Source organism: Papilio xuthus, unplaced genomic scaffold (genome assembly GCF_000836235.2).
Source record: "Papilio xuthus unplaced genomic scaffold, Pxut_1.1 DF825017.1, whole genome shotgun sequence".
Taxonomy (NCBI): domain Eukaryota; kingdom Metazoa; phylum Arthropoda; class Insecta; order Lepidoptera; family Papilionidae; genus Papilio; species Papilio xuthus.
Genome location: NW_013533632.1, coordinates 7,020,160 through 7,043,060, shown reverse-complemented (window position 1 = coordinate 7,043,060; position 22,901 = coordinate 7,020,160). Strand labels below are relative to the sequence as shown.

At 32.9% G+C, this 22,901-nt stretch overlaps 1 protein-coding gene across 1 annotated transcript in view; it reads left to right on the top strand.

Annotated features, from left to right (window-relative positions):
- Positions 1-22,901, top strand: part of LOC106126117 (epithelial discoidin domain-containing receptor 1) — a 56,369-nt gene that overhangs the window by 7,920 nt on the left and 25,548 nt on the right. Inside the window, exons 3-11 of the mRNA XM_013323583.1 lie at positions 5,002-5,113; positions 6,059-6,290; positions 7,466-7,613; positions 7,768-7,956; positions 8,049-8,182; positions 9,000-9,207; positions 15,826-16,141; positions 17,424-17,527; positions 20,927-21,021. Coding sequence (XP_013179037.1) covers positions 5,002-5,113; positions 6,059-6,290; positions 7,466-7,613; positions 7,768-7,956; positions 8,049-8,182; positions 9,000-9,207; positions 15,826-16,141; positions 17,424-17,527; positions 20,927-21,021 — 1,538 coding nt within the window. The remainder of the gene's footprint in view (positions 1-5,001; positions 5,114-6,058; positions 6,291-7,465; positions 7,614-7,767; positions 7,957-8,048; positions 8,183-8,999; positions 9,208-15,825; positions 16,142-17,423; positions 17,528-20,926; positions 21,022-22,901) is intronic.

Below are 22,901 nucleotides of genomic sequence, written 5' to 3'. Positions count from 1 at the left end.
TATCGTTCATATAAGGGCAGTTTACCATTTTATTTGGCAGCGCAACACGTACGAGGTAGTAAGGTCGTTGTAGCTACTGCGGTTCCGATGCGGTACCGACGGAAAATTTATGTACCATTGAGCGTGCAAGTCTAGTCCCTTACTCTGGTACACGCGGTGAAATCTTGGCCACGCGGGATTTCCGTATGCCTCACGCTCCAATGCCGCTAACGTAATCGAGCTCTGTACAATACACTTTGTTCGCGCAGCCTTCTATAACGTAACACTGCGAATAGTCGAACGCCTAACAACATTATTAGTAGCAACGCGATCCTTAGGGGGCCAACCCCGCTCAAATATTAAGTTTCGTAAGAATTTTAAATTAGAACATTAGAAGCGGGGTCTCAACAGAATTAAATATTGATATTACCAACCGAGCGGAATACAGAAGGCGGGAAACAATTAAATTTTAATAGTTATACGCTTTTGTGACTTGTAATTAATGTAATGAGGTTGCAAGTTTTAGTAGGGGCAAGGGCTATCTGCGTTAACTCTCCTTTGGTTGTTCTCCCTAATATTTTATTTGACGCCTATCATTTTCGATAGAATACAAATTTGTATTTGCATCTTTTTACACTTAAAGGTACACATTTAAACTATAAAAAATGTAATAAAAGTGAACAAATTCAAGACCTTTGATATGATATAACAATTTCAACCACTTTAATTGAAATTATTTTGACTAAGATAAGGAAATTGAATTAGGGTTGTATTATTTTGTTACTTACGTCTCAATAGGAAACAAATAAGTGCAAAGTATGTACATGTTTCATAATTAAAGCGAATTTAGCCGCTATCTGGGGCGGATAATTTCTTTTTGTTCTCGCACGGAGTTAGATTTGCGTCGTTATTTTGAATTATAGCGTGGTTTACATTTCGCTCGTTTATTTTCTACTTTGTTATTACAGGTGAAAAAAAATATGTTATTTTTTAACATGAATACATACGGGATAAAAATAAAATTAATAGTATTTCGTATCTATAATTTATCTTAACTTGTAAGATAGGATAGTATTTATCTAAATGGAATGATATAGATAAAGAAAAGAAAGTAATAAAGCTACCCAATAAATAATAAAATATTTCTCTTTAAAATATTCTCTAGTTAAGTCGATAAAATCTTAATTGTTTAATTAAACCCTAAGTAAAATAAAATTTAAAGAATATTGTGAAGAAGGTAGCCTAGAACACAAGGAATATCATGCCTCCAAATTTAGTTAAGAACAAAGAGAAAATTTTAATATCAATGACAAAGGCTTAATCTAAATATTCATGTTCGCTACCCGATAATTTACTTTAAGAGTCTTAGAGGACATTTTCCAAGTAAATCTCAGTGACGATCAAAAATGGAATTGCTTAATATTTTCAAAGAATTCCTAACGCCACTTATTTCCAATACTTTTCTAAGCATTTTATGTTATTTTACTTATTTTGATAAGTACTTTTCGAAAATTAAGATCTTTCTCAAATTAAAACTTAATTTTGCATAGCCATACTAGCTGATCGCGGAATTAAAAAAAACTTAATAGCCTAAGTGTACTTCCAGACTATGTTTTTTTGACATTGAGGCATCCTAGAAATACCTTCAAACAAACACCCATCCATCTAAACTTTTGCTTTTATAATATTAGTAAGACATTCCTTCGAATGTTTGCGTCATATGTTATGACACATGTCAAGTTATGACTTGACGTGTATTAAATTACAAAATTTTAAGGGTACCCGACAGCGTACCACCGTTGCATGTCATCGTAACAAATTGTTTGTTTTTCTCTCTTGTTTCGAATGTGTTCCCTTGTAAAATATAACTTGTCTCCGCGATACTGTGGATTAGGCGCCCATCGCTCACGATGCTCGTATGAGCTACGCCTGTTTTAAGGGCTACCAACACGTAATTATACGACAATATAATTTTTTTAGGAAATTAAAATTAAATAAATTGAATACAAATCTTCTTAGGCAGCAGTGAAAGAAACATGGTTTGAACGTAACAACTGCTCGCTCAATTTAAAATAGACAATTTGCAGAAATCCTAAAGTGACTTTTTTGTAATTTAAAATAATATGTATCTTTTAGCTGTTGCAATGACTTAGTATTTATACTTGTCACCATCACTCAAATTCTTATTAAATTTAATCCTACGGTGGTATATGAACCCGCGACCGCTACATTTGTAGTCCGTACTCTTAACAATTAGGCTAATGACGGTACAAAATGAGTAGCTGTCATTATTTTGAACATACTCCAAGCTCATATTGAAAATTACTTGGTACACGTAAATGTGATCTTATAGTTTATGAATTGCATACAACTGTTAGATTAATGTTATGTTTCAGTAATTTGACAACCCTAGCTTAGCAATGACATCACTAGCGCTCACATACAAATCCGTCTGCGTAGTCTTAGCAAAATATATGTCGGTCGTCCTCGTTTGTACATTGTTTGTACTCGTAGCAGCGAATCCCTTTACTATAGACAACCGTTATATTTGTATTTAATTTTACTTAGAAAACTTTATACTTGTAAGTTTTCAACATAAAATTTTCTTTATATCCTTGACACATATCTCTAACTATATGCTAAAAAGGTCTACACAAAAAATTTTCTCTGATTTTCTTTTTAATTGGAAAAGAATATTTTTGAACATAATATGTTTTTGTAGGGCAAAGTAAATGAATGAGAAAAAATACATACAGAAATACAGATTTATTAGTAACTAGCAGTTGCCCACGACTTCGTCCATATGGAGATAAATACAGAACTATGTCATCTAGTGATAGTATAGATTCCCAACAGTGAAAAAAAAAATCTAATCAGTTGGGTTCGTATTGATAAAAAGCTAACGAAAAATTATTTTGTGATCTTTAAAATGTTTAAATGTCAGAACGAAAGCAATTCGTCACTTTAATGTTTACAAGAATCATAGCTGTCATCTGCGATATAACAGTCGTTTTCCAGCACAAGCTCGCACACGTCAACCTCTGTAACGTAAAATTCCGCAAAGCATTTTTATAAGGCTCACGCGTTCATATGACGAAGCCAATTTTATCTTTTCGAAACGTATCCCGAAATACTTATATTTTAAGCGATTATTGAATCTATTGTTTTATTCAATGATTTTAATATTTTAACAGTGGGATTTACGTCTCTTTTTATAAAATAGTAGAAGTTATGACAATATATATCAGTATAAATATCACTGCAGGGGAAACCTACATTAAGAATAAATAAAATGATTCAAACATAACATCATGCTATAAATATGCCATACCGAATACACATAATTTCCGTAAGAGTAAACGCCGTATAGTAGAAGCGATTCTTAAAGAATAAACGGATAACACGTGAATTGAAACAAGACAATTGAAAGAAAATATCATTGTAACATGTTTATCCGCACAATCAGAATAAATAGAATTATTGTCTGTTCAAGAATCTCGTAATGCGATAAATTAAATATAAGGTAACGAAAAAAAAAGGCGAATGTTAAAATAATTCCGTCAACGAAACAGAATTTGAATATTTCCCTTTGTGTTACCGACGCGGCGGATTTTACTTGCGTTTTATTAAAAAGCAGGAAAATAAACAAAATTTCAAGCTCGTGGACGGCCTCTTACCTTCGACCTACAAAACCGGGACACATACAAACCAAAGCTAAAACACTGCTCTCCCTTATGTCGAAACGTACCCCCTGGCTTACACGCAACCGCCTAATTGGGAATTAAAACGAGAACTTTATTGAAATGGGACCGATATTTTCTGAACACGTTAATCGCGATTTAGTCGGATGAGATATTTTTGAAATACTCTAATGGTCTTCATAATATAATATATTGTTTGATATAACGTAAAGTAAACCGTTTATTTTTTAGGATCTTTCAAAACAAATATTCTTTGTTAAAGAATAGAAATAATGCGGCATAGCTAGGTACTAAACTAAATTGTAGAAATATATTTATACCTAACATCATACCTTTGACATATTCACCCAACATGAATCTTAGAATCTTGAATATTGAAAGAGGAAAGTGCGCGTACCGTCATACGTATATACACCTTACATATACCGTCCACATTAGTTAGTTAGAATTTCTAGTAATCGCGTCTGCAAACTTTGATCTTTGATTAAACATTTCATTAAGCTACTAGCAAATATATTTGCATATGGCAAAACTTACACTATGTTAGAGTGGACTTCGGCTAACGCGGCACTTGTATTAACGCAAAATATTGTTGATTTTTTTTATTTTCAAAGAGAATATGAGTCATTTCTAGAATTAAAACTTCATAGTTTTAATTTTTCTAACGAATAAAGAGAAGTATCTGTACACTTCCTCCCCGTGTTATTAAAATTTCAGCAAACTTATTTTGAACCATATAATTTTACTATTTTAAGGATATAATTAACTTTCTGGTTTATATCAAAACTCTTTTGAGGGTTTTAAAACGTTTAATTTAAACAATAAATGGATTTACCAAGTAACATAAAATAATTAATTAGGGATTGGAAAAAACATGTTAGTCGTAGAATATTCGAAATTAGAAAATTACTACTGAGCTTGTTTGTGATTCCCCTGCGGGGTACACGTATAACATACACGCGTTAATTAAAGAAAAACAAGCTACAGAACAAGAGTATTAATGTTCAAATAATACAATATAACATAGTTAAAAAATAGAATTAAACTCACTATAGATCTCGCAACATTTTTTTAGACATTAATTGAAAAAGGCATAGTAAAGTTTTCATAATACATCTGTAAGAGATGATAATATCATAAAAAGATCAAAAACGGAAAGTATACCCGAGGAGAATAGGTTGCAGAATATTTTATGAACACAAGTAGATTACAGTAGAATAACGGATAGGCTATCTCCAGCATGTTTGAAATAAAAGAAGTTTTATATTACGTATGTAGTATACATTGGAGTAAAAGTTAACATGATTTAATTTGTCAACAGCGGACATTGGGAAATGCGAAGTACCACTGGGCATGCAGAGCGGGATGATATCAAATGAATCCCTCTCCGCCAGTTCCAGTTACGACCAGAGCGTATCTCCGCTCAGTTCAAGGTAAGGTTAAATATTTAGTATAATATAAGTCGTATTAATATTTGTTAAAAAAATATTTAATAACAATAAATAAATCCATAATTTAGTTAGATTTCGCATATTTAAATGGTTCGTAGTCCTTAGTCAATAGATATCTTCCAGGCATCTTTATTTAACAAATTAAAAGAACATGTTACATGCAGAATTAGCAAGCTAATGTAGCTTCGACGTAGTAATTAAACTCGGCTATTGTTGAACAACAATTAAGTGTTCTGATATGGGCAAGTTGTTACAATAATTGCGAATCCGGCAACCGCAGCGCTGATACTTAGCTCAAACAATTAACAAGGGGTTTCACATTCGTGTCTTAAGCCCGCATAAGCTTGATACGAAACAATGGAGGGCAAACTCGGCGCTCGTTTGTGAAATTCAGCAACGGGCAAAATTAAATTTTCATACGAATCCAGTACGATTGTGATCCAACAAAAGCCTTTAGGGACTTGACTGACTAGAGTGAGATATACAGAAGAGCAGGACGGATAGTGTTCTCAACATACATTCCCATTCTTAGGGTCAGGGGCAAAGCGAGAGCCACCTTAATTTGACGTTTAGCGCACGTTGTTCCTCGACATGCTTGAGATGAGATTCTACTACAGATATTCAAATGAAACGACCACCCGCTCTATACCGCGCTGTTCACAAATGCACTACTTGACCATTACCGTATATACTAAATTCAATTACGAACCGTCACTTTAACAATGGGTAATAAATAAGTAATGTGTATCGATCTAACCAAGATAAGTTTTTTAAATGTTAGTGATAAAACATATTTAATTATGACACCAACTGTTTTATCCATAAATTACGATTATCTTTGAATTTCTTATCACATTAGAAATAAGATTTCTAATACCTGAATAACTTAAAATCTTAATATTTATAATATCTCTTTGTATCTACTAGGATTCGGACAGAAATCCGGGGCGGTGCGTGGTGCCCCAATGGCCTGATTACGTCGAGAAGCCATCAATACCTAGAGATAGACTTGCACGATGAATATTTGATCACCGCAACTGAGTCCCAAGGCAGATTCGCTAACTCCATTGGAGTTGAGTTCGTCGAGAGCTACTCATTGGAGTTCTGGCGGGACTCTCTCAATCGCTGGGCCAAGTATCAAGATTTCAACGGGAGCCGAGTAAGTATATTAAGTATATGTTCTACGTTATATTTCCATATGCTTTTAATTTGACATATAATTTACAATTTATTAGGTAGGTACACAAGTAATAATAATACAATAATTCGCGTTCTGCAAAAGAAAATCTTCCATCATATTATATTAAATAACTTAACAAAATTCCCCCTTAGAAATGCTTATTAATTTTACGTCACTCACAATTTAACAAACAAACTGAAAAGATAAAAGCATTATTTCCACTGTGATTAATAACAGAAAGATCTTGTCAGCTGTCAAATTCACTAAGCGGTTCTATAATTTTGATCACGTCAACAACTTACAACGATGTATTGCAAAATCAAAGGATAAAGTTAACCATCTTAATGTAACTTAAACATGAAGTCGACTTCAAACGGCCACCCCCAAAACGTGTCTTTCTCCCCCTCCTCCTAGTAAAGGGCGTCAAAACGTCCAGTAGCTTGATAACATCAAAGCGTTAATCTGATGCAGAAGAAACAAAGTTCCGTGTACTACGTAGATACTTGAATTGGCGCATATAATTTGATCAGCAGACATAGATATATAAGATCTTGTAAATTACATTATTTTCAGAATTAAAGTAATCGCAAAATGCATAAAATAATTCGAATTAAAGTTTAAATTAAAAAAAATGTTACAATCGTCGCTCCAAATATTTTATTGCAATGTAATACGACAGCTTCAAAAGTGTTGCCTTTACTTATGTTTGACTCCTGAGTCCTGACTTTAATAATATCCAGGATAGCTATGCATTAAATTGTCTATATTTTAAAATTATAGTTACTTTTTAAATTTTCTTTTATGTGTCGCTAAGATAACAAAAGCTTACACAAACATTTTCCATTTCAAGCTTCGAAATAGTATTTGAAATAAATGCACAGTACTGTAGCAAAATTACTATTCGTAGAACTTAAGTACATAGATTATGAACCTTGTCTCGGGTTACAAGGACACGATACTCTTATATGAAATAAAATTAGTCCCGTTGCGCCGTTCAACCTGAAACTTACACGGAAACGAAACACTTCTAGATTATCAAATCTAAACATTAAAGTATTTTCGTAGGCCCTACTTTTACTTTTTGTTATCATACCATATATTTTAACATAATTAAATTTTTTTAGTTTTTATTATAAAGAAATAATTATTTTTAGCTCATCCCCGGAAATGTGAACACCTATACACCAAACAAGTCTATACTGGAGGCCCCATTCGTAGCGTCTAAAGTACGATTTCTGCCATTTGCTGATCATCCCAGGACTGCTTGTATGCGTGTGGAATTATACGGCTGCCTTTGGAAACGTAAGTGTAATAATTTTATTTCGGCCATTGCTGGCGTTGCCCCGGGGACGTAGGAATGCGAATTCTTGAAGCGAATAATATTTGTTAATTCTTTGCGCATGCTGGGCGAAATCCGCCTCTTGGCGGTGTATTCATAATTTCTATGTTTCTACAGAGGCTATTGTAGCCTACTCCGCGCCTAAGGGTGGTGATATGCAGTCGATGACCGGTGGTGCCAAGTTTGAAGACCTGTCTTACGATGGTGTTATTCGTGGTGGGCGAATGTTGGATGGATTAGGGCAAATAACAGATTCTTACACCGGTCCTAATGACTTCGAACTGCCAGACCCAGATGACACCACAGGTAATATCATCGAAATGCCTTTTTTCAAATGTTTGACCTGATCTAGCATGAGTGTATTTTGAATTTTTGGTGACTTTGGTGATATTTTACAGGCTCCCGCTGGGTTGGATGGAATAAATCGATGTTGATCGACGACGAAGTGGAACTAACGTTTAACTTTACCGATACAAGGGTTATGTATTTCGTGGACATTCATACCAACAACATGTTCACAAAAGATGTTCAGGTACGTTTCAAAAAGTTACCTATGATACATCGGTTTTTATTTATTTGTAATTGTAATACCGAATAGAAACCATAGAAAGGCAAAGAAAACGGATCTCTAATTGCTCTCTTGCATATATAATATATCTTTCCTCTCGTATTCTTTTTATCTAACAAATGCTACAGCTGATAGTAATCCTTCCCCATTTATCAAAACACGTGGTTTTAAGCACATGTTATTTTGTTTTACGGGAGTTCCTACCATCCCTTTACCCAGCACTTAATTTCTATTTAAGGAAATTTCTAACAGGAAACAACGTTATATTATTTTACGTGATAGAAAACCCGTAAGGTTGTTATTCGCTTGTGGAACGACATTTCGTGGACTAGGTAACGAAACATATTGGCTTAAGAATTCACTACGTGATTTTAGACTTTAGCTAGTGCAGCGACCGTAACAGGGTACAGTGTTACCGCCGCGGACGGCTGCATGTTGCATTCGCTCGGGTTTTTATTACCAAAGTAATTTTCATCCGAGTCCGTTACAACAAAACGTTGAATGTTGAGCTCGGTGAAATTTTTCCATTTTGCCGTTTTATCTTGTTTCTTTAGTAACTTTAAAATGTTCGAGGTGCGGTCGAAAGAGCCGCATTGCTATTGTTTTCACATATTTGGACAATTTACCACGTTTGCCAAAATTATAGATAGTAAAAATAATATACGTAGTATTTTTTAACAGACAAACAATTGATTTACAGTAAACATTCTATGTATAACCAAAGATCTTTATTACTATGATATTATACTGTTCATTCTACAATTGTGGATTTCTCTTGCAGCTCTTCAAGGAAGCAGAAGTATACTTTTCACTTGAAGGTGAACGTTGGCAGGAAGATTATGTATCATACGAACCCAAGCAAGACAGAGTATCGGAGCACGCGCGCGTCGTCCACATTGACTTAGAGAACCGCACCGCGAAGCACATCATGTTAAAGTTCAAGTTCCAACATGAATGGATACTAATCAGCGAGGTCACATTCAAGTCTGGTAAGTTATTCCTAGTTCAAAACTATTGCTTTAGTTCGACCACTTCAATATCGGACTTTGTAACTGTATCGGAGATGCTGTCAATCTTAATAAACTATTCTAAGTTAGTTAATATCCGAAAGCCGTGGCCTGCCTTATTGAAATATACGATAAACTTCAAACATATTTCATAACTTTTATTAGTTATATTTAACTGTAGTATCACGTAATATAAATATTTAAAATGAAAAAGATAATCCTGTCCGAAGTACATTTATCCGACGTTCTTACGGTGAATGAAAACATCGTGATGCAACCTGCACATATCTGAGAAGAAATTCAAAGATATGCGTGATGTCAACCAACCCGCTCTTAGCGAGCGTGGTTAACTTAGGGTAGGCTCCGAGCCCCTCGGTGAGGACATATAATGAGCTGATGATGATGATCAGATAATCCTGCAATGTGTTATTCAATGCAGCATAATGTCGGAAATTCAAAGAAACAATATTGATAAAAGTAGGCTCCGATAAATTAAACTAGTAAGTACAGGAAGTGAACAATTTAATTATCCTACGCATAATATTAAACAAATTTAATTTTCCTTCGTTCGTAATAAATCAATCTAACTGATGGTAATTTATTTGAGATTCGTTTCCAAATCAATACGCGCTGGCCCAATCAGCACTCAATTCCAGAAATAAACATCCTGGAATCGTAGGAGGAATTACGGAATGGTTTATCTAATCGAAATGTTTTACACGTGCAAATTATTCATCGCACAAAATTGTAGGACTTAGAAAAGTTAAAATAAATTCTTAAATACCATTGGGTATTTTTTCTCGTAACAAAAGCAGGGTTATTGGTTTGTCAGAGGGGGCCAGGGGGTAAGTTAATAGAACCATTACTTCTCATCGAATCTTATCTACAATGAACAGTCGCGAACCTCGGGCTATTTCACAAATTTTATCTGTCTCTAATTAATCCGCTCTTTAGATAAAAATCTTCCTTTAATAGGTGATAAATCGATTGTCGGAAAATGAGGAAGTCGTTACTGTAGCAAATCTTTGATCTTAATAAATCTCCTTTCATTATTGTGTTTGGTGGCGTGTAGCGTCGGGGCGCGCCGGCGTTATGATCTGATGTATCCTGACTAATTAATATCGGGAACGCTTTGAAGATCAAACCACCCTCTCTATACAACCCCACGACCATATGGCAGACACGTATCTAAATAGACATGCATACTATGAACCAAATATTCTTACATAGACATGTTTATTTACATCTGTTAGTTTTCTTTAATACACTATCTTAAAGAATTAATGAAATTGATTACGTTAAGGCTTTTTAATATAATAAGCGACAAGTTCTAAGTTGTAGTACAAAAACTGACTAGACTCGTAATTAAGTTGTGACTTTCAAGAATCTTAATTTAATTTAACAATCATCATATAAGAGTATCTTAAATGCTATGATTGTTAAAAATACTTATTATTCTAATACTAGGTCACTACAAAATCTTAACCTACAATTTTACAATGCTATAAATTAAAACGTTACAACGAAACCCTCCTATATAAGGCTCTTACACGGCACAGCTGGCACTGGATAATATTATACAGCTTAGGTTGCACCGACTGACCTGCCACGCTACACCACAATAAAACTAATCCCAAATACTACGATATTTAGTCCACAATATGGAACATAACTGTAATATAAAACTGAGCTGGCTTTACCAAAGAATAGAATAATATTAATAAATTTATTTTTCCTTCGAAATCTTTTGATTCGTAAACATTTTTGCCTGCAAGTTACATTAACAAACTTATAGCACTTAATTTCGTATAACGTAATAAGGAATTATTCAAATCGAAATTATGTTATTGTCCTGCTAGCGGTCGCTTGCGACTCCATCCGAGCGGAATTAAAAAAAAAACATAATTAGTAGTCTATGTGTTCTATATATATGCCAAATTTAATCGAAATCCATTCAGCCATTCTTTAGATACCTTCAAACAAATCCTTCTAAACATTCGCATTTATATTAGTAAGATTTAATTTAAACAAAGAAACATTTCATTTTAATAATACTAATATAATTATTGAAATAATTATTTTAATAAAATCATATTTTTTTATCAAACTAAAACACATATGTTTTTAAAACATTCGAACGTTAGTTTGTTATTAAAATTTAACCATAAAAACAAAATCATTGGTAGAGTTACAGTAAAAATATTGAACGTTGAATAAAAACAAATAAAATCTATCGTTTTGTAAGTTACGCGAGCAATGGAACGTGAATTATTGTGCGATGTGTTTTTGTAATTTATCCAATTGCGCGGACCTCGGTGCCGGGAAAATTAATGATACAAGTGATCTACATACCTGGACACATTTATAGTGCAATCTGTGCAAAAAAATGACCCATCCTAAAATTGCCTGTAAACTTTTAATAGCAATCGTTTATATTCTTCCTACGAATAGCAGTGCTTTGTATATATCTGACTTATTTTTATCATGTAACTATATATAAAAATTCGTCTGTCTCCTAAGAGTTTCTCTCCTTCTCTCCTTTTCGTACGGCATTATTAAGACACCAGAAAAAACAGACCAGACCTGTTTGCCTTAACAAAGTAATTTTTAAGTGAAATATTTAGCTTGCACACTAATATTGGATATTATTTAATTAAGATTTACGCTTTGAATATTCAACAATTGTTTTATCCGATTATTGAACTATTTAGTCTAAGATACCCTTTTCTTTTTTTTTGTTTTGCGCTTTAAAATATTTAAATAGTTTTAAAAGGACATGAAAGTTTTAACTATTTCGTTGTTATACGTTGTTCAGTAAGCAGTCGCTGCATAGTTGTGGTATTAATTAGAGTTTCCATGGAGCTGGAAGATTAGTTCCATGTTCGCTACGTGATATTACATTTTTTGAATTAAACATTTTTTAAGCATTCCCTTTTAATGAAACCATTCCAATAAATTAGGGACAATTTTTATGTCTACACACTAAGATTTAAAATGATTGTTTCTTAATAGAAATTAGTGTTTGAAATTATGGTATAAGTGAATTTTTTTTATAAAAATGTTCCAATATAAATAGGTCTCAGATTAATTTAATGTGAAGCATAATCAGGATTTTTTTAATATATATTAATTACTATGACATATCATTTGATATATATAGGAAAAGAGAATGCAATCGGTCAGACTGAGTAAAAGTCGTTCAAAGCTCCATTTTTCAACGTCGGTAGTTGGAATTTTTTTTGTTCGTTATAATTTTTCCCCACAAAGTGACACACGCCAGTATTGTTTAGTTTAACAGGGCCATTGTTCGAGAAACAAGGAATTACGCGCTTATAGAAAAATCGCTTTTTGTTCCCCGTATACAAAAAGGGAAAAGTTTCCATCGTTATTATCAATTTGGAACGTTCACTTACCTTATTAAAAAGTATGGAACAAACTTAAGCTAAAAACATAAGCCACGGAACTCGAGTCTTGTTAAACACGTGGAGGAAGTTGGCTTCACTTGGCCCGAAATCAAATTCTGAACATCCCGCTTGGCTGGCACTTCGTTAGCCTTATCGACGTAGTCGTTTCACAAGTATTTTATAATCCTTTTAACTTTCGAAATTGTTCGAAATTTAATAATTCGAAATATTTATCGATTTCCTTCGAAACAATTGATAATACGATATACATTGTATAAAACGATATAATAACGATAAAAAAATATATTTGTTCTAATTCAATCATTTCGAATATGGGCATAAGGGTCAAAAAACACATACTTTAAAATAATAATTTGACCAAATTCGTCGAGAAGACTTTTTAACTTGCCTACTTTAATATACGATGAGGACTAACCCACAAAAAAAAATGTTGGTTATAATTAAAACCAACCCTTACTTTTGTTAGAATTAATGAATAAAAATAATGATACGAAGAGAAACAATACGTTTACCTCCGAAACAAGCAGTGGATGTTATTTCTACTAAACATATCAAATCGCATAGGAGACCGTGCGCTTGGATATAGAATTTGCTTCATTAACCCTCATAAGCCGTGCCGCAGCCGTGTTAACCGCATTCCTTGTTCACTGCTAGCATTCTGTTATTCCTTAAATAAACTCTTGAATAACTACGTTTATTGTTTACATAAAGATTTCGTTCTGATAATAATTATAACGTTGTTATTGAACATAGTAAATCTATCTTACTAATATTATAAATACGAATGTTGAAATGGATGGATGGATGTTTGTTTGAAAGTAACTCAACGACTCAACGGATCGTGATAAATTTGGCATAGTTTGGAAGAACACATTGGGTTACTTATTAAGTTTTTTTCAATTCTGCAAGGACGGAGTCGCACGAGACAGCTAGTAATTTATAATCAAAAATAATTATACTTTTGTATGAGTTAAAAAAAATTAAAATAATTATTTACTTACATATTAAAGTAATGCAACTTTTTATTAATACAATCCGCTTCAAAAACTTATATAACCTTTCAAAAACCTTTTGTTATCAGGTGACTACACAGAAATCTAAATTCAATAACAAAAAATGTTAGTCGTGTGTCATGGAAGAAAATCCGAGCAGCACACAATGAAATTTTTCTCTCGATTTAGTTTGTGACTTAAAAACGAAAAAGTAATATTGTTTTCATACGTAGATCAAGCTGTGAAAATGTACACATAGATTTTTGTTCGATACTACGAAAGTTTATCTTATATCTTTAAATGAGCAATTCTTGTATATATATATAATTGGAATCTCGGAATCGGCTCCAACGATTTTCATAAAATTTAGTATATAGGGGGTTTCGGGGGCGATAAATCGATCTGCTACGAATCATTTTTAGAAAATGTCATTTTATTCGTGTTTTATAGATAATCAACTTAAATATAAACTTAACTTTTTCTATCGGTAAAATCGAAAAATATTATTCATGTGTCATCATTTCATTAGTAATTCGTACTTAAATATAATTTCCAAAAAGCACAGGTCATCCAGATTTTATATATATATGTAACAATTTACAAAAACAAACAACAATGATACAGGTCAGGCAACCTTTGATCCAAAGTTTATCAAGATTAAGTTGTACTTAACTTGTCTTAGCGATGACCCACCAATCCTCGGGGCTTAGTGTCACATCTAGAACTTAATGTTTTTTGCCTGTTCATTTGTTTATCAAAGGAATTATAAATGTTAATTGTCCTTATTTTTAAAAAGAAAATTTATCTTGTTCAAGAATTTGAGAGACATTATAGAAATAGTTCAACTGTAAAATTGTGGTTACTCTTTAGTTTTCCAGCTATTTGTAAAAAAAGTAATAATAGAGAAAATATTCTAGTAGTTTTTAATATTTTTAAACAACATAAAAACATGATTGACTAGAAAATTGGCTTAAACTAGCTGTCGCCCGTGACTACGTCCGCGCGGAACTAAAAAAACTTAATTAGTAACCTGTTATACATCTATGCCAAATTTTACCGGTATCCGTTTAGCGGTTCCGGAGATACCTTTAAACTTTGGAAATTATAATATTAGTAAGATTCCTAATCAACTTTTTAATCAGTTAAAACTTAAAACATTTTATTCTATCGACCTATAGCTTTGTTGACCAAAGACAAGAGTGTGCCTAAACGCAATTAGAAATTAGCGCGGAATTAACTGACTCTTGGCACCCACTCGGTATTACACTGGCACTCCGCCATGCTCTCACACCTCGGTTTAGTTTTAGACCTAGTTTAAACAGTTTGACACACAAACATATGACTTTCGCCAGCTTTAGTTTATGCACGGCTTAAAATATAACTACTAGCTTAAGCTCGAGACATTCTTTAGTCGGGAATTTTAGCGTTGTAGGTTTTGTACTCTACATTTTTTACGTTAGTTTTGCAATTAACAAGTCCGTAATATAAATAATAATGTTTTGAATGTACACTATTAATTATACTTATATTAATAAAAAAGTAACAGGTTCTAGAGATTAACAGAATACTTGTATGAGGAATGGTTTTCGACACAATAAATCTCCTCAAAATTGCGTATTTTAATATTCACTTAATATAGACAAAGTTACTAAAATTCCTAGATGATGTCGCTATTAAATATCAATTAATAAAAATAATGAGATGAAAATAATTACTAATTTAAAGTCAAAGACGTAAAATGCATATTAAGGAAAACAATTAGGCAAACAAGGGAAGTTAGTAGACGGGTACAAATCAAATTGCTTACGGTTTGTACTGAGTGATGGAGACACAAAACCATCTGACTCTGAACAGGTCTCGTGTCCCATTGTTTAGGGACAATTAGCATTGCGCTCGACACCTATTCATTTCTTGTTCATTGTATAACTCTTGTGTGAGCTTTGGAATCCTTTCCTACTCAGGAACGCTAACTGCTTAGTTACGCAGCCGAAAATATAAACAATTTATTCTATTAATAGAGACCTCCTTTAAATGTAAACGAAGTAAGTTATAACCAACGAAAGCATTGTTGGCACGATATCGTCACATTATTATTGACAGTGTTAGAGATGAATTGTAGTAGCTGGATTCGATTAAATAAGTGTTGAATATTAAGTAATTTTAACAAATACTTTTGTCCACAGCACCAACGGTCGTTAACTCATCTATTGAGTTCTTGGACGAGTACTATCGTACGGATGTACCACCAACTTCGAGGAAGAAAAGAAACTCCACTTCACGAACATCTGTCGGCCTCGCTTGCGGTGCTCTTATCGGTGGCGGTATATTTATAGCTACTACTACGGTTTTACTCACGAAACGCATTAGAAGAAGGATTCCGAATATGCTAAAGAAACCGTTTTGTCCATCGTTAAGAAGTGGGAATTCCGCAAGAAACAATAGACGAACACCGCGACTCGCACTGGCGCTAGCTAACTGTCCACCGATACACATGTTACGGTAAATAATGTTTAATTATGTTTTCTATATATATTTTTGTTAATTTACTAACAGTGGAATACCGGAATTCGAACCCTCGACCAGGTGACAATTTCGTACCCTTAACAATAAGGATAGTGGCGCTTTAACGCATCTGCAATTGTTGGTGTTGCGAATGTTCATGGGTGTTGTTGATCTCGGTGTTTCCGCCGGTCATTATCCCCATTCTCTTATAAAAATACTATATTATTATAATCAAAGAGGTGACTAAAACCAGGCTACTATTTTAAATTTAAAAAAATCTTTTTACGATAAACTATTTTGGCATTCTACAGCTCTATAGACATCTAAATTAGAGCAATTTATAAACAGCTCTATAAAGTTCCGTAATAACACATTACGCGCCGTGAATGCTTTGGATAGCTACCAACAGTTTCTCATCGATAAGTTATCATAACATAACTTTAAACGTTCATTCTTAGCTTTCTTTCTCATGCACAAAAAATTTGGTTATATAATATTATTTTGATTATTATTTAATTTCAGATGCATTTAACATTTTTTTAATCAATAAGTTGACACGATTTTTTATTTTTATTTTTATCTATATTAATATTTGTGCAATTATATACGAATGTAATGTGCATTATATTTTTTCGTGATGAAAAAAAACCCAAAGTACACATTTTGACTAATATTGCTTAAATGTTTCTAAAGTTTTTTTAAAATTTGAGTAATGAATAAATTGATATTAATTATTGTGTGTTCTTTGGGATTCATAAAAATAAAGTATGTATGTAAAAAATATGTCGCGCATCGTTTATTGTAAAATGTATTCGATTTAATTGTGTGCAAAAATGCTAAACAAATTTAATTAACATGTGTAAATTTTAACCAAATTGACGAAGTAACATCTTCTCAGCTATAAACTTAATATTTATATTTACAAATATAATATAAGTATTTATATATGTTTAGCATATAGTGGAAGACCTCCCTTTGTTAATTGTTAAATGACTTGCACTTTAATGTCTAATTGACTAAATACATAGAGAACATTAAAAAACGAATTACAATATTTTTATTAAATTATTCAAACTTTCGTGAAATTATAATAAACTGATATAAAAACGGCCAAACATTTGTTGTCGCCACCGGACGAATATAGTGAGTGTTTAGCCGTTTTTATATCAGTTTATTACAATATTTTTTATGCAATGTATTCGATAAATGTTCATAATCGCTAGCGAATAATAGTAACTATTAATTTACGTATTCTAATGCGTAAATATTTTGTTCACAGACCGGCTATAGTTGACGAGGATTATCGCGAACCCTACAATATATGGAAAGAAACCCTAGGTCGCCGTGACAAACGCTACGTTCCCGATCAAAACGAGTACAATGGTAAGTTTATTTATATATAAATCCAGTATCTCAATGAAAATCTGCGTAACTACTAAAACAATTTTAATAAAATTACGTTACTCTGTGGTATCCAGCATAAGAGATAGGATAGTTTATCCAAGCAAAAGTTGACCAGCAAAACTATTAAGTCATTCTTTAACATCAATACATAAAAAGGTCTAGTTTTTTAATAATTGCATTTCTAAGATTTATACAATGAGCGCTATAAAACAGTTGTTAACATCAAAGTATAGTTTAATCCAAACAATAAACGTTATATCACACACAATCGCAATTAATCTGGGCAATCAAGAATGAAATAAAAAATTTCCTCCGGCCATGCTCACACACAATGGGCAGGAAAGTACACAAAGGTTGTATCAATAGAGTACGCTACCCGCATTCCCATTTATAGTATAATCGATGAAACGGAAAACTTTAAATTGGTATTACCATTCAACTAAATAAAAGCCTTTAATATTACAACAGATTTCCATTATTCTTGTACTAACTAGACAATTCAAATTCCAATTAGTGTTAATTGTATACAATTTATTTTATTCAGCAAAGACGTTCGAGTCTTCCTTCTTAAGATTGCACAATAAACGTTTTTCTCGGTTTTTAGTATTATCCATTTATAGTCTTAGCTTTTGAATTTTACGATACCTATTTCGAATATTATAAATGCGAATGTTCAGATAGATGGATGTTTGTTTGAAAGTATCTCTAAAACGGCTACATGGACCTCGTTGATATTTGGCATAGATGTAGAAGAACCCTGGAAGAACACTATTTATTAAGTTTTTGTTGAAATCCCGCGCGGAAGGACTCGCGGGCGATAGCTAGTACTTTTTATAAAACATTAAAAAGACTTAAGTAAAGGCACCGCAAAAGGTAAACCTTACAAAAGCATTAATTCCCTTTGAGTTTTGTCAGATCCTTGTGGAGTACATTATTAATTATTTAATACAAGGAAGCCCTCTATTAAAACAGTCTTTTGTCTTTTTCGTTTGATGTTTAATTAAGGTAAAATTATTAGACGGTGAAATTACGACCAAATTTGAATTTAAAAAATCCTCAAATAGCCTACGGGTGTGATTAAATGACCTTCCCTCGGATTGTAAACAATGTTTTTCCAAATGAACATACTACTGGAGGCTATTTTTTGTTTGGAAAAGCCCCAGGAAGTGCTCAGTTTTGTTTTCATTCAGTACAGAGAGTGCACAATACGCCCGCAGTTGTTTTCATTGTAATCTAGTATGCTGTAGCTTTTGATTAGTGCTCCCTGTTATACGATGTATCTTGCACACAACTCATATGGAGCAGTTAATTTTAATTGTTTATGGATTATTACGATACAATATTTACACACTATCTGTAGCGACTCCGTCCCAGCAGTATTAATAAAACTTAGTAGCATATGCGTTCTTCCAGACTATGTTCTACATCTGTTTGAAATTTTGTAGTACCATCCATCCAAACTTTCGTATTTATATTAGTAAGATGAAGTTAATGTTAATAGATATAATTCAAATTTAAGTGAACGCGATGAAACTTAAAAAAAAACTTTAGAAAGCAAGAGAAGTTTAAGCAATTTCCTGAACTAATCAACGTTAGGTTATTTACAAATTGAAAATCCCACTTTAATCCCGGGCCGAGACGTCTTTGCGAACGTTTCGAGCGGTTAGAAGCGACGCTACTTAGCGCGCTAAACACTTCACCCGCCCCTCAACAGCACTCGTTAGGTTTTCTAGTGGCCCGCACTTAGACCCAGTTTGTTACTTTACACTAGGAATTCGTTGCCGCGTAAGCACTTACTAGAGTCGCCAAACTAAATCGAAACATTGAAAATAGTTTGTAGTGTTCCGTGACCTATTCTAGAACAACTTTGTAATTAATATAATTTCAGATTTATTTTAACTTTGCATAAACATTACTAACATAGTATATTTTCTTTTAATAATAAATTAAATGAAAGGCAAAAAAGTTCAACCAAACCAGCTTAAGCTGGTAAAATTGATAGCCTTTTTGTTCTCAAAAAAAAGTCTTTTCAACGATTTTCAAAAAGCAACCACACCCCTACCTTTATATTAATTAAAAAAATAATTAAAACAAAACAAAGCAAATAAGCGCGTGATTAATTTACGAAGATGAATTTTAATTTTGAACAGGCTAATTGTTCCGCGCGTTTCATCTTTTAATACTTGGAACATTACCTTCGTAAACAGAACGGGCGGGTCCATTTTATTTTATTAATATCGCAGGTGGGGTAGGAGTGGCTGTACCGAGGCTTAGTCAACTTAATTAATGATGTGAGTGCGCTAATCTGCCCATTTTGTAGGCAACGAACTTATTTTATGACGTACTCAGTATATTTTCTGTGGGGTATGCAGCTGCTACCTAAGAGAAATTACCCCGAGACATTGTCTTCTTAATGCTTTATTTTATGACAAAAGATCAGTAAAACAGTTCTTTTTTTAATAAAAAAGAATTTATGTTTATAATTTAACTAACAAATCTATTTTCATTAAAAATCTTCTAAGTCCACAATAATATTTCGGTGATATTCCTTTTCGATTACTTACTGTGCCAGACTATTGCTGTCTTTTGATGAAAACGAAACAATGCTCAGAATTTTGTAAAGAAGCCAGTAAATTGAAGTATCCTAAAGAACGGAGATGAATCGAGAAATGTTTTAAGATTCCTTATTTCAATTCTTTTGTTCATTGAATAGAGGCAAGCGGCAGATATTTTAACAGTAAATTTGACGTTACACAGAATGTGAGTTAAAATGTTTGCTTTAATTTGGCGGAATAACTTCAATAACTGCAATGCGGTTTCAGTATTATACGGTCGATTTTTTTTATCATAATTTTATCATGATTTTTTTGTTATCTTTGATTATAAAATAATTGCTTGGTTTTAAGAAAGCATAGTAAAATGATTGAAGTCATGAGCAATATGTTTTCTTAAACGCTACTTAGAAACACAATTACGTTGTTATGATTTCTCTTTCAACAATTTGATAAGCAAGCCACCTTAAAAGGCATTACGTTTAAAATATTTAACGCTAAATTAACAGATGTACCTTAAATTATTGAATACGGACATTAGATAACATTGTAAAGAAAACTGTAAGATAGGGTGTGCTCGTTACGGCGGCCGGATGTCCGGCCGGGAAGGCGGCCATTGTTCAGGCGCCATATTGAAAAGATGATGCGCCCTCGGCGCAGGATAATGGTCCCTCTAATACTATTTTAGAAAATAGTTGTTTCAAAACCTTCTTAAAATCATCTATCTTGTTTAAAATATTCAAAACATAATTCATTTTACTTTGGATGTTTAAACAGTTTTATTATATTTGTCTACAGATAATTAATTTACATATTTGTCCAATAGAAATCTACGAGGAGAACGAGTTTCCACGGCCCTACATGATGCGACGACCGGACCCCCACGAAAGTTTCTATGCCGCTACGGATATTATACACCACGTAAGTACATTAGCTTTTAACGTATTAGTCTTTCCATCTTCACTTATTCATGGATTGATTAAAACTCATCTGTAAATCAAAATTTTATTCCAAAAAAACTCATCTGCAATCGGACTTCTAAGTACTTGTAGCCGAACTCTCTAAACGAACCTATTTACGTTTTGAATAGTATGGAAATAGTAAAAAATGTACGACTTTTTCTACATGACTAGTACCTACAAAGTTACATCCATTTGTTACTATCACAAAAATTTACGAAGCTATAAATAATAGTAAAATGTTTTGAACTTTGTGTGTTTTCAACTTGTATTCGCTAATTTTGTAATATGAAACATAATTACATCAGATACGTAATATATTTGTTGACTAGACACAAAGATAAACTCGGTTTACGGTCGATGATTGCTATTAGGCAACTAAAATTAATTATCCGGTCACCTAATCAAATTTCCAATTCCGAATCTAATCTGCACAGAGCGCAACGCTCTGGCCTCATGATAAATGCATTTATTGAGTATATTGCTTATACACGACATATCAATACACTAGTAAACGATAATAACTATTACATGACGTCACATCTACGATGTAATTCACAGCGAATCTTACTGTGAGTTTTTGAGACCAAAATCTCCATTTAAAACATATATTTATCTCTGTTTTGTAAAGGAATGACAGGGATGACGATATGTTTCAAAGAACTTTGGCGTTAGAAGCCTACGGTTAAAGGGACAGTTTGATTTACAAATAGACATAGATTATTTGAATTAAAAGCATTCGACAACATAATTTGAATAAAATCTTTGTTTTTTTTGGGTATCAAGTTAATAGAAACTTAAGAATTGTATAATTTTTGTGAAAAGCTTATAAATAAATTCCAGCTTGATACCTTCACGCGGTTTTGAGAGAGAAAAAGAGTCTTGGCAGACGGACGGACGGACAACAAAGTGATCCTAGAAGGGTTCAGTATTATTTCTCAGTTTTATTTCTATGTGGTACGGAACCCTAAAAACGAACTAAGAACGGTAATCTAGACAGATACTCTGACTTTTTCTCATTTATTTACTTAGTTGTGGGAGCCTCCTTTGTCTGTGCTGTCATTTTCTTTTCCCGACAGATTCAGCACTCAATTAACTCTTATCATAATGATCTTTCGCGGTGTACAAAGGGCTTTTACTCTTTAACATCACAGACGTCCATTTTCCGTCGACTTTGAACTTAATGGATTGTCTTCTGAATTATTAACTACTAGCTGTCGGCCGCAACTCCGTCCGTGCAGTTAAAAAAAGAACTTAATAAGTAGCCTATGTGTCCTTCTATACTATATTCTACATCTGTGCCAAATTTCGCCAAAAGGCTTTTGTTTTTTATCGTACTTGCTTCAAACTTTTTTATACATCTCATCTATTTTACCTTAGTGATTACTAGATTAGTTTTATTTATTTTATAAAGAATATAATGTAATAAAATGTAACAAAATGCAAAAATATTACCCACTTTAATCTTAATGTTTAATGTTTCTGCTGACACGTGCTCAGTTTTCTATCAACGTAATATTTTCATCAATACGGATGGATAAATATACAGTTGAAATACGAAGCGTCGGTGTATAGACAGTAAAAGTGGCATTGGCTCGTAAAGTATTGTACTAATGCACTCTAGAGGCGCCGACGTCGCCGGATGATTTCCCGCGAGGGACCGCCGAGCCAAACGCCCCTACACTTCAAAACATGCCAATTGATCGTTAATACTTAATGAGACGTAACATCTCATATTCTCTTGTTTGATTAAATAACGTTGTAAGAAGTATTTTAATTAAGTAAATAAACAATAATACCGGTCCCTGTAAGGGAAGCTAGATTCTATCTGCTATTTTTAAT